The sequence below is a fragment of the Tupaia chinensis genome, unplaced genomic scaffold (genome assembly GCF_000334495.1).
Source record: "Tupaia chinensis unplaced genomic scaffold, TupChi_1.0 Scaffold000250_1, whole genome shotgun sequence".
In the NCBI taxonomy this organism is placed as follows: domain Eukaryota; kingdom Metazoa; phylum Chordata; class Mammalia; order Scandentia; family Tupaiidae; genus Tupaia; species Tupaia belangeri.
The window spans coordinates 3,084,318-3,097,274 of NW_006159730.1; the positions used below are offsets into that span (position 1 = coordinate 3,084,318).

Sequence of the window (12,957 nt, forward strand, 5' to 3'; positions counted from 1 at the left end):
AGTTTAGTTAACTAACATGACTTAAATTTCTTATATTTTATTTCATACCTTAAAATTAACTCAAGGGAGTAAAAGTAGTCCTAAAGACACCTATGAACAATTGGAAGAAGGTTAAAATTCAAAGTGCCTTTTTTTTAAAGAGAGATTTTTGCTATAGGGTGCTTGTGCTCGCCAGGGAGACAGAGACAGAGAGACAGAAGTGAGAAATCACACCCTCCCTCCCCCCAGGGGGATGGCCACACTGCAGTCTCTTTTCCTCCATTCTCTTCTTGGGATCTTGGGCATACACACACACACACACACACACACACACACACACACACACATACACACATGTCTGGCGTGAGTTTCAAGTCTAATAAGCAAGTTAAGAGATGGTGGTTAACATGAGAATGATAGAATTAAAAATAAATAAAATTAGATTGGGAAAGAACTAGAATATAAATGAATTATTCAAGTTGGCATTAAAGAAGAATTATGGGATTGGCTGTTGGAGTGATGGTTAAGGGCGCTGGGCTCCCACATGGCTGACTGCAGTTTGAATCCTGGACCTGGCAGCTTGCTTTCTCACTTTCTCTCTCTCTGTCTCTCTGTCTCACTCTGGTCAAATTAAAAAATAAAAAATGTAAATAAGTAAATAAAGTTAAATAAGATAATTCTTTGTAAAATTCTTCTAATTTTTTTTAAACATTTGATCACTATACATTATTTGGCTTGTAAAGAGAATTTACCCAACATGCAATACACTTCAGAATAAAATAATTCTTTAAAACAAAAGGCTTTTCATGAAGTCAACATCTGAGATACTTAAGTAATTGTTGTACTGATGCAACAAATGAAAGTAAATCACAACCTTGCACCATATTCTGCAATGGTCCTATTGTGTACGTGAGTGGCTCTATATAATGGCAGTTGATGGCTTGGTTCACTAGGCACATCAATTTAACTTTTAGTATTTTAGTCATGTTTAGGGAAGCACACTAAAGTTAGGAAAGGTAGCAAAATTATGTGGTACTCTAAATTTTAATATATGTTTTATACACCATTTAAAATGCATTTTTCTTTTTTTTTGGGAGAGTTTTTTTCACTATAGGGCGCGTGCGCTCGCCAGACAGACAGAGAGAGACATAGAGACAGAAAGCGAGAAATCACCCCCCCAGGGGGGATGGTCACGCCGCAATCCCTTCTCCTCCATTCTCCTCTCGGGATCTTGGGCACGTACGCACACGCGCCCGGCGTGAGTTTTAAGCCACCGGGTCCAGGACGTGAACCGCGGTTGACTACGTGGGAGTCCAGCGACATAGCCATTACGCTAACTGCTGGTTCCCAAATGCATTTTTCTTTATGGAATTTTATATTTGCAGAATTAGTAAAGTGGTAATTTTTTTCTTTTCACATACTTGAAACCTCTAATTTATGACTATTTCAATGGGGAGCTCCTTTCTGTAACTATGATGAAGATGTGCCTCTGTAGCCTGGCTCAGGTTTACCAACTAAATAAAAGTGAGGAAACCCAAGCTCTCTAGAGCTGCAAGTCTGCAGTCCAGAGATTTTCCACGTGAGAGGGACCCTAAGGTCTAAGAAGGAGGGGAAGGGAAGGTTTGTGTATCAGTGACATAAAGAAAGTTAGCAAAACACGCTACAAGAGCCAATTAAAGTTTTTGTGTTCTTTATAAAAATACAACTGATTTTATACTGAAAAGAAAATGAGAAAACAATTTTTTTTTGCTATAGGGTGTGTGTGCTCACTGGAGAATCAGAGAGAGACAGAGAGATAGAAAGTGAGAAATCACCTCCCAGGGGGATGGCCATTCCGCAATCTCTTCTCCTCCAGTCTCCTCTTGGGATCTTGGGCATGCATGCATGCACATGTGCCCAGTGTGTTTCAAACCACCAGGTCCAGAATTTGAACCGTGGTTGGCCATGTGAGGGTCCAGTGACATTACCATTACACCATCTGTTGATCCTAGAAATAAATAATTTTATAGAATAATTTGAAAGCTAATTTTTCTTATTGCCAATATTCCTCATGCTGACATTTTCAGATAACATATTCATTGCTCCTTGGTGAGAATCATCTGCTATAGTGAATCACAGTCACTGAGAGAAGTAGGTTATTCATATCCCTTAGGTGAATTGGAGTGGAAAAAAAATTCAATTTTCTTTCTTTACACAAAATTTTCAGGTCACATGTACTTTCTGAAATAAAAGGAATCATTGAAAACACCATTTGACTTGAGTTTAATCAATATTAAATAAATATACTGGGATATTTTAAAAGAAGACGTACATGCAAACATCTTATAAAAGTGAATAACTTACAAATTGTAATTGCTTTTTTTTAATGGAAGTACAATGTTCTTTTCACTTTTTTTTTTTTTTTTACTTTTTTGGCATTCATTATAAGGAACAAAGCATTTCTGGAATGTTCATTTTAGTTTCAAAGCCCAGACTATTCTATGGCACTTGGCACTGGGAGGATTTAACAATAGAGGAGGAATGTGCAGTGGGAAGCATCATGAGTCCTGGCACTTAAGATACATTCTAAAGGCACATTTCAGACAATGATGCTTATTCTTTGCTTTAAATAAAGGTTTTAAACTATGTATTATAATTTGTCTTACTCTGGACACTATCTTTTAACTCTGGATATTTAAATTAGACTGGCGAGATATTTATGTTTGGGAGTTTGTGAATTTTCATGTAAGAAGTCGGGCTTATTATCATCCTCACATAATCCACAACGAAGACACATGACCCTATTTAGCTGCTTGTGAAGCATATGGAATGTGTTTGTTAAGTGCTTTCATCACATTTAGTATGAGGGACCCCAAAAAGATAAGGTTAGAGCCAGAGAGAACAGCTTTGACAAGGATTCCCAAAAGCTCAGGATGGGGCTATTTTCTGTATCAATATGAAACATGGACTACAAAATACACCTTAAATGCCAATCAATATTGGTGATATGTTATGCATTTTACAAAATGCTTCACCTTGTTTAACTTTAACACAGTTTAATAGAATAGTATGATTGTTCTTATTTTTTGGAAAAAAAAAGGAAAAAAAGGTTTGCTATAAAACATTTCACTCTGAGTCATAAACATAGGAATAAAGCAAATTAGAATATTAATAAAACAGGTGGTTTATTGGACAAGGGGAAGAGAATAGACCACAAAACATTTATCTATATATTTCCCTCATAGCTTATAAATTCTTTCTTAATTCCTAGCTAAAAAGTGGGTCCAGATATTCAAGTAAACAGATATCTAATGCAACCAACAAGCAAAGTCTCTAGGGGCTTCAGAGCACCAGGGTTAAGCATAGTCGATTGTCAAAGATTCGGTGCATGATTATCGTAAGCCCCAGCTGCTGGATGCCACGCAGGAACCTAGCCTTCAATAGGGGTTTTCAGGTTTGGTATATTAAATACTCCATATAAGTTTGTTTTCTCCCTTTTTCCTTGATGGAAAATTTTAAATTTTGTTTATAAAAATTTTATACAAAATTTGCTATTGGGATCCAGAATTTAAGAAATGGAAAAAATGAGTATTTTTCTTTTTTTTTTTTTAACAAAAATTTATTTATCCTCTTTTAAAGGTTTTTGCCATAAGGTACCTGAACTCACCAAAGAGAGACAGACAGTGAGAAGGAAAGTGAGAAATCAACCCCCCAGGCAGTTGGCCATGCTGCAGTCTCTTCTCCTCTATTTTCTTAGTGAGATTTTTGGGCACTCATGCATACACACCAAATGTGATTTTCTAGCCACTAGGTCCAGGACTTAAACCGTATTCAGCCATGTGGGAGTCTGCTACCTTAATCACTGTCACCTGCTCACCCCGGAATGGGTATTTTTCTAATGTGATTTCAGTATGAAGTTTTTGTTTCCAAATACAGATACTTAATCTTATTTTTAATGATTTATTTATCTATTTGTTTGTTGTAATTTTCAAGCTATTGGGTCTGAGACTTGAACTGTGGCTGGCCATGTAGGAATCCAGTGCCTTAACTACTATGTCACCTGCTGGCCCTAGATACTTAAATTTTACCTTCAAATAATGTTCTCAAAATGAGTTTGTTCTTTCTTTTTCCAGTTTTGTTATGGTATGATTGGCAAATAAAAATGGTATATAGTTTGTTATATTTTTGTGGAGTCTTGATATATGTATTCATTGTGAAGTGATTAAATCAAGCTAATGAATGGATTAATTAGCTTGTATACATATTTTTGTGGTGAGTTTGTTCTTATTTTAAACAAATACATGCTCATTATTAACATATTTAGGCAATTCAAATGTAGACATTAAATAGTTTCTTACTTCAACCATCCCATTCATTAAGTCAGTTATGTAACAAACATTTACTAAACATCTACTTCATACATGGTTTGGGATGCAGGAGAACAAAAGCATTACTTGCTTTCATGCAACTGACATTTTTGGTATTGACAACAGACAATAAACATATGTAAAAAATGTTAGATTTTGTAAATGTTTTGAGGAAAACAAAGTGAGTGAGGGACTAGAGCAAGGGAGGGGTGGAAATAGGGGTAGTTAGGAAAGGCCTCTTGATAGGAGACTGAGTGGGACCTGTCTGAGAGACTGAACAAGTTAGGGGAGGCAATAGGAGACAGATCAGAGAGGTTTCAAAGAGAAAGAAGGTATGTCACAGTACAAGTTTGGACTTTGTTTCCCTGAAGTAACCACAACTTTGTATGTTTCAGACTACTTTCCACTCCCTCACCCCTTGAATATTAGTAATCTCTATTTTCAGCCTAAAGAGACTAAAACTGATTTAATTACACTTCATTTTTTCTGTTAATATAGATTGCTAGCTATTGAAGTGATAGAAATTTTATTGTACAATTATTTGACATATTTGATATGTAACTTTTCTATTTTTGACTGCTTTATCAAGGTTATGCATTTTTTATATGAAGTTTCTGTAATTAGAACAACACGCACATACACACACACACACACACACACCACACACACACACATACAATCTTTTAAAGCATTTTTTCAGTAGTAAAACTCTAAGAGTTTCAATTTCTCTGGTTTTTCCTTCCTTCTTATTCCTCCATCCCCCTTTACCAGAGGGTACACGTACTTGCCAGAGAGAGAGAAAGAGAGAAACTTCAAGAGGGTGCGGGCGCACTACAGTCCTTTTTCCTACATTTCTCCCTCCTGTTAAGATTTTGGGTACATACGTATATAAACCTGACCTGGTTTTCAAACTGTTGGTGCCAGGAATTGAACCATGATTGACCACGTGAGATCTGGCTCCCAATGCATAGTGCTGCACTGTGGGGGCTGGCTCTCCTTCCTATCTTAGTTGGGAAATCCATGATGACTAACAATGTGACTCTTGGTGCTACGATTTGACTTTTAGAAATGTACCATCAGTTGGGACCAGCAGATGGTATAATGGTTATGTTGCTGCACTCGCATGTAGTCGACTGCGAATGGAGAAGAGATTATGGCGTAGCCCTCTCCCTGGCAGGGGGTAGGGAGGTGATTTTTTGCTTTCTGTGTCTCTGTCTCTCTGGTGAGCATATGCACCCTATAGCAAAAATCTTTCTCTAAAATAAATAAATAAATAAATAAATAAATAAATAAATGAAATGTACCAGCAGCTGGAGCCAGCAGATGATGTGGTGGTTAAGGTGCTAGACTACCACATGATTGACCATGGTTCTACTCCTAGATCTGGCACCTTAAAAATCAAGCTGGGTGCATGTGTGTGCATGCCCAAAATCCTAGGAGGAGAATGGAGGAACCAGGATGGTGTCATGGCCTTCCCTCCTGAGGGGTGATTTCTCACTTTCCCTCTCACTATCTCTCTGTCTCTTTCTGGTGAGGGCATGTGCCCTATGGTAAAAAGCTTAAAAAAAAAAAAAAGAAATGTACCAACAGTACTGGGAATAAATAGTGTTACTATGAAATACTTCCTTTTAGTTCTGGACTATGGTATCTTAGGACTGCGTTTTCACAATTTGTCTAATGAATGACTTGTATTTTTCTTTTCTTTTCTTTTTTCTTTCTTTCTTTTTTTATTTTAGGTTACTACACTTGTAAATTGTCCCCAGAATCCTTCCAACAGGAAAAAAGGACGTTCAAAAAGAGCCAGAGTCCTCCTCGCTTCTGTGGAGGAAGCAACTTGGAATTTATTAGACAAAGGGGAGAAGATTGCTCAGGAGGCTACAGTTTTAAAGGAAGAACTTACTGCTGCTCTTGAGGAAGTTCGCAAAGAAAGTGAGTACTCCAGTCCTGGTCAGGAGCAAACTGCACATCCGTAGGGTGTTAGTTACAGAATTAGATTTTTGAGTGTTGTTTTTTTTTTTTTTTTTTTTTTGGCTTTTAGTTTATTAGTCTTTTGTAGAGCTCTGGCGAGCTAGCTACGGGAGGCAGAGTAGTTCCTTAGACAGCTCCAAGGCAGAGTTACATTTCTGGCTAGTCTCTTAATTCTGTCCCTCCATGCCATAGCTTACCCATGATTAGCAAAGAGAAGAGTACCCTTTTCTGTTATAAAATATAATGATTAGAGCTAGGAGGTGGTGTGGTAGTTAAGGTGTTGAACTCCCACATGACTGACTGTGGTTTGAGTCCTGGACCTAGAGGGTTGCTTTCTCGTGTTCCCTTTTTCTCTCTCTGTTCAAATTAAAACAAAACAAAAGAAATAAAGTAAAGAAGAAGATTACCGACTAATTAGGCTGAAGACATAGTTACCCAGTCATAAGTAAACTACAAACCTCCTTGTAAACAACTGGGAGATAGAAGTTTCAGACCTGACTACCTTGGAAATTATCTATCCATCTCAAGGCGTTTAGATTTCCTAAACTTAAAAAAAAAAGGCTTTGTTTAAACATGCATAGCCCATGTTGCTGCTTGTGTGTGTGTATGTGTGTGTGTTTGCTTTATAAGTGAGAGAGACTCGAAGGACAGAGACAGAGAGATAGGTATTTTTGATAGCACCTTGCTATGTCTTGGTTCTGCCCTAGCATCCCAATTAGATGGGTTACAGACCCAGTGTGTTCACATTGTCCTGGGAGCCAAACTATTGTCTCTTCTATGGCAGCTTCCAAAATGATACTTCCTGTGCACTGGGCTTACTGGGCCTGCTTTGTTAATACTACATTGCAAAAGCATGTATTTTATCTTTTGACATATTTACTTATAATAATACAACAATTTTCTGTTCTATGTAAGTCTCATAAGCAGGATATTTTGGAAAGAACTGTTCAGGTGTTTTTTGGTCAATGGGATGATGTTGTATATGTCGGTTTGCTATACGTAACTATTTTAGGAAGAAAAGGAAGGTTGAATCTTCCTTTTCAACTTTGTAAAAGAGGCTTGGAATACTTGAATCTTTCTCTCATAGTCTCCAACATAACTTTAAGAAACTTAGGAAGTCTTTGCTAATTAAATGATTAAAATGTATATACTATTGGGTTGTTAGAAAAGTCATGACATATTTTTGCATAGAAAAACATAGAAATATATGTCATGACTTTTCCAAAAACCCAATAGTTACACACTATATGTTAGGTCAAGTGACCTAGGTGGGGTTACTTGCAGAGTAGTATATTTTACAGCTGTGCCAACAAATGATTGTTTTCCTTTCTTTCAATTGCTAGAGGGCAGGTTCACGAGAGGGGGGCGAGGGAGGGAGGGAGGGAGAGAGACAGAGAGAGAGAGACAGAGAGAGAGAGAGAGAGAGAGAGAGAGAGAAAGTGCCTTCCAATGAAGCAAGTTCACACACTATAATTCTTTTACATCTCTTTCCCCCTTCTATCAGGATTTTGGGCATATACACACATGCCTGCCACATTTTTTAAGCTGACAGAGCCAGAATTCGAATTGTGGTCAACCACGTGTGATCCAGTTTCCTTAACCACTATGCTACAGGGCCAGCTTTGTTCCCTTATTTATTTTTTAAAATGATTTTTTGACATATATTTAAAGTATGCAAAATGATGTTATAGAATATGTATGTAGATAACCATTTTAGGTTACTATAGTGAAGCAAATGAACATGTACATCTGTTTTTTATTTTGTGTGTATGTTCTAAGAGTAGCTAAATCAATCTACTTATTTACCAAAAGCCCTAAGAACAATAGACTGTTATTAACTATAATCCTCATGTTGTATACTAGATCACTCTAGACATGTTCTCCCTAAGTATGTGCTACTTTCTGTCCTTAGACTAATATCTTCCCATTTTCTCCTTGTTTCTCTCCAGCTCTGGTAACTACTGGTTTGTTCTCTACCTCTGTAGAGTTTTTTTTTTTTTTATGTTTTAAGATTCCAAGATATGAGTGATATTACACAGTATTTTTTTCTTCCAGTTTCTGGCTTCTTCTATTCTTTCTTTTTTTTTTTTTTCCCTTTCCTTCCTTCCTTTCTTTCTTCCTTTCTTTCTTTCTTTTTTTTTTTTTAAGTTTGTGGCATAGGACATGGTTGCTTGCTGTAGAGAGAGACAGAGAGAGGCAGAGAGAGGAAAAATGAGAAATCACCCCCTCATGTGGGAGATGGTCATGCCACAATCCCTTCTCTTCCATTTCCCAGTTGGGATTTGGGACATGCATGCACATGTGCCTCACATGATTTTTAAGCCATCAGGTCTGAGGCTCGAACTGTGGTCAGCCATGTGGGAGTCTAATGCCTTAACCACCATGCCAGCTGCTGGCTCTGTATCTGGCTTATTTTATTTAGTGCAGTGTCCTCCAGTTGTATCTATGTTGTGGCAAATGGCAGGATCTCCTTTTTTAAAGGTTGAATAATATTTGTGTGTGTGTGTGTGTGTGTGTATGTGTGACAATATTTTTATTCATTCATCTATCAACAAACACTTCAGTTGTTTTTATGTTTTCATTATTGTGAATAATGCTGCGATGAACCTGGCAGTGCAGGTATCTTTCTGAGGCAGTGATTTAATTTTCTTTGGTTGTTTAGCAGAAGAGGAAGTACTGGGTCATATAGTAGTTCTATTTTTAATTTTTAAAAATAATGATTTATTTATTATTATTTAATTTGCTATAGAGCACATGCACTTATCAGAGAGAGAGAAAAAAAAGTGAGAAAGCAAGCTGCCAGGTTCAGGACTCAAACCATGGTTGGCCTTGTGGTAGTCCAGCACCTTAACCACCAAACCACCTGGTGGTTCTATCTATTTTTAATTTCTTTAGGAACCACTGTACTATTTCCATTATGGCTGTAGTTTGTTAAATGCAATATATATTTTATACTCTGTAGGAAATATATAGAAAATATAATGCCCCAAGAATTTGAAAATGAACTGTTTATTCCTTCTTGCTCCTAACCTTCTGAGACTCACTCTTTTTTCCTTGTGTTCTTTATTGTCATCTTCTTAGTCACCAAGTCAGTTTAGATTCTTTCTTCTTATTTCACTTAGTGGGATAATCTCTATACTAATTAGTCTCTAAATTCAACAGTGGATCTCTCAGATCTATTCCTTTCCACTCCTAATACTGCTTCTGGAATTTAGGATTATAGCATTATCCTTGTCTCATACCAGAGTCAAATAGATTTCTTTTAAAAAAATTATCTTGCTATAGGGTGCATGCTCTTGCTGGAGAGAGGGAGAGAGAGAGAGAGAGAGAGAGAGAGAGAGAGAGAGATTAAAAGCACCTCCTCAAGGGAATGACCATGCTACAATCCCTTCTACTTTCTCCTCTTGGAATTTTAGGCATGTATGTACACATGCCCAGTGAGTTTTTCAAGTTGCCGTGTCCAAGATTCGAATTGCATAGTCAGCCATGTGGGATCCAGCTGCCTTGACCACCATTCCACCTGGCTGCCCACCTTGTTCCATAAATATTTTAAAGTGGAAAAATGCTTGTTTTATATTCTTTCTTAAAATATTTTAAATAACTGTTGGAATAACTATTGGGGGACTATCTTTCCGGATAAAGTTTAAAATTAAAGAAAGATTTTTGCTGTTTCTCTCTCCCTCTCTTCCTTTCTTGTTTCTTTTCTTTCTTTCTGAGAGACAGGAACCCCTAACAGTTTTTACACCATGATCCCACCCCTAGCCTCAGGCAGTCAGGATCATGGGCATGTGTGTGTTCCCTGCATGTGGGCCACAAACCTGGGACCTTCTAGTTGGCCTCAGCATGGTAAAGCAATGAGTTACACTGTACCATCACAGCAGGCCAAGTGTTATTTAAACTTAGCTCCCAAAGCATTGAATGATTCGGCTTCTGTCACTTTGTATCTCATTTTCTGATACTGGACTGCTCTCAAACTTTCAAACTTCCCTCCAAACCAGAAGGGCTCGCAGTATCTTGAAAGGTTCATGTTGTTTTATGCTTCTGTATTGCTGTTACCATCTATTCCTTGATCTAAACTACCTTTTTTTTTTTTTTTTTCTGAGAGGTTTTTGCTATAGTGTGTGTGTGCTCACCAAAGAGATAGAGAGAGACAGAGAGACAGAAAGCGAGAAATCCCCCCCCAGTGGGGATGGCCACACCGCAGTCACTCCTCCTCTCTCTTCTCAGGATCTTGGGCAGGTACGCACACGTGCCCATGTCCAGCATGAGTTTTAAGTCACTGGGTGTGGGGCTTGAACTGTGGTCAACTATGTGGGAGTCCAGCGATGTAACCGGTACGTCAACTGCTGGTTCCCCACTCTCCTGCATGAGTTTTAAACTGCCAGGTTGGAGACTCCAACTGCAGGCGACTATGGAGGAGTCTAGGGAGGTAACCATTAGGCCATCTGCTGGTCTCTGGATTACTCTTTTTATGCAGCTAATTCCATTCATGTGGCAAAATTCAACCCAGCTCATCTTTTCTAAGATGTGTTTACTGACTCTTTGATGCTGATTGAGATAGCCCTTTTCTGTGTCTTTGTACTCTAAGCATACTCACTTCCATAGGGCTAACCACCTCATGCAGCAAATACTGATTTACTTGTTTAATAGATCTGTTCTTAGAGGGTGGCAGGTACCAGGTCTTATTTGATTTACGATACCTGACACATAACAGACACGTGATATGTTTGTTAAATGAATAAACTGAAACATTATTTTGTCATTTTATACTAAAACATTTTATAATGATTTTGTCTTTGCTTTTATGAAAATTGCCTTTCATAATTATGGTTTCTTTGCCAAATCTTTGGTAAGGAGTATAAACCTTATTCTGAGATTATTTCTCTCTGAAAATGTGATATATTTGTTAACATAGTTTCTATAATCAGTATGTATGACATTGGTCATTCTTAGAAGGGAACAATAAGTGTCCTAAGATATTGCTTCTGTTTTTTAAAGTAAGTCAACCTTTTTAGCTCAATAAAAGTAAGTTATTTTAAAGAGAAGTTCTCAAGGAGAAGTCTGTTTGGATTCTAGGATTATGCAGTATATTTTTCTCTGTGTTCTATTATAAAGCATGAAATACATGTACATGTCATATGCTGTAGGTACAACAGATACATTTGGTTAACAATCACCGAGTGCTTTACATTCTGATCTGACACACTGCCAGACTGAATTACTGCCGGTTCAGCGTGGGAGGAAGGCAGTGAAATGGCACATGTTCTGGAACTTGGGGAATGGCCAATGCTTATCCTGTGGATAGCTGAGATAGTGACAGCAAGAACATTGTTCCCTAAAACTTGGAAGGAATTTTAAGCACAGCAATGAAGCTGAAGTATCAGGAGAATGGATTCTGATGAAATCGACTCTGAATGATTTTAGAAACACATTTTAAATAGTGTCCTTGCTCTCTCCCACTTTTTAAAGAGCTTTGTCCAGCGGCATAACATGAAGGACTGATGAAGAGCAACTAAGTAGTTTCAAGTATTTGGAAAGTGACAGAGTATTGGGAGTAGAGGATAGCTTTATTTATTTATTCATTCATTCATTCATTTTAATTTGACCAGAGAAAGACACAGAGAGAGGGGAGAGAGAGAAAGAGAGAGGGAAAGCCACCAGATCCAGGACTTGAACCGTGATCAGCCATGTGGGAGTGGTCAGCACCTTAACTACCACGTCAACTGCTGGTTCCCAGGATAGCTTTATTTATATATTCATTGATTTATTTTCTAGAAGACTTTTGAGAACAACTTAGGAAGTTTCTTCTTCTGGGGGCCAGCAGGTGACATGGTAGTTAAAGTGCTGGACACTCCCACATGGCTCACCATGGTTAAGTTCTAGACCTGGTGGCTTGCTTTCTCATTTTCCTTCTCTCTCTGTGTGTCTCTCTCTGGGCGAATTAAAATAAATGAAAGAGGGACCAGCAGATGGCATAATGGCTATGTTGCTGGACTCCCATGTAGTTGACTGCTGTTTGAGTCCCAGACCTGGTGGCTTAAACTCACTCCAGGCACGTGTGCGTGCATGTTCAAGATCCTGAGGGGAGAATGGAGGAGAAGGAATTGTGGTGTGGCTATCCCCTGGAGAGATGATTTCTTGCTTTCTGTCTCACTGTCTCTCTTTGTCTTTCTGGCTAGCACATGTGCCCTATAGCAAAAACCTCTCCAAAAGAAAAAAAAATAAATGAAAGAATAAATAAAATTAAACAATTCTTTTTTTTATTATCATCATAATCTTCTTTATATTACATTGGATTACATATAACTTTACATTGACTTCCATTGCTTTATCAAAAGGGAATGCCATGCATGTCAGTCAATACAGAGACATCAATCTCCCCGCTTTATCATTCAATGTCTTTTCCATGCATTTCCCAATAATTATTATTATTAGTATACTTTTTTAAAACAGTCAATCACTATTTCTCATTTTGCTTGTTAAAAGACTTCACCCATCATGAAATACTTCCCAGACCAGTCCAGTTGAGAATACTATACACGTCATCATCAACAGATAATAAACCATATCTGTTTCTCACTAACATCCTGCCTCTATTGTTCACTTGCTATCTTTCTCTATCCTCTTCTCTTTTTTTTTATAGTTTATTTTTTATTATAATCTT

At 37.6% G+C, this 12,957-nt stretch overlaps 1 protein-coding gene across 1 annotated transcript in view; it reads left to right on the plus strand.

The window, feature by feature from the left end:
* Positions 1-12,957, plus strand: part of CTNNA3 (catenin alpha 3) — a 1,606,653-nt gene that overhangs the window by 48,780 nt on the left and 1,544,916 nt on the right. The window contains exon 3 of the mRNA XM_014587961.1: positions 6,062-6,254. Coding sequence (XP_014443447.1) covers positions 6,062-6,254 — 193 coding nt within the window. The remainder of the gene's footprint in view (positions 1-6,061; positions 6,255-12,957) is intronic.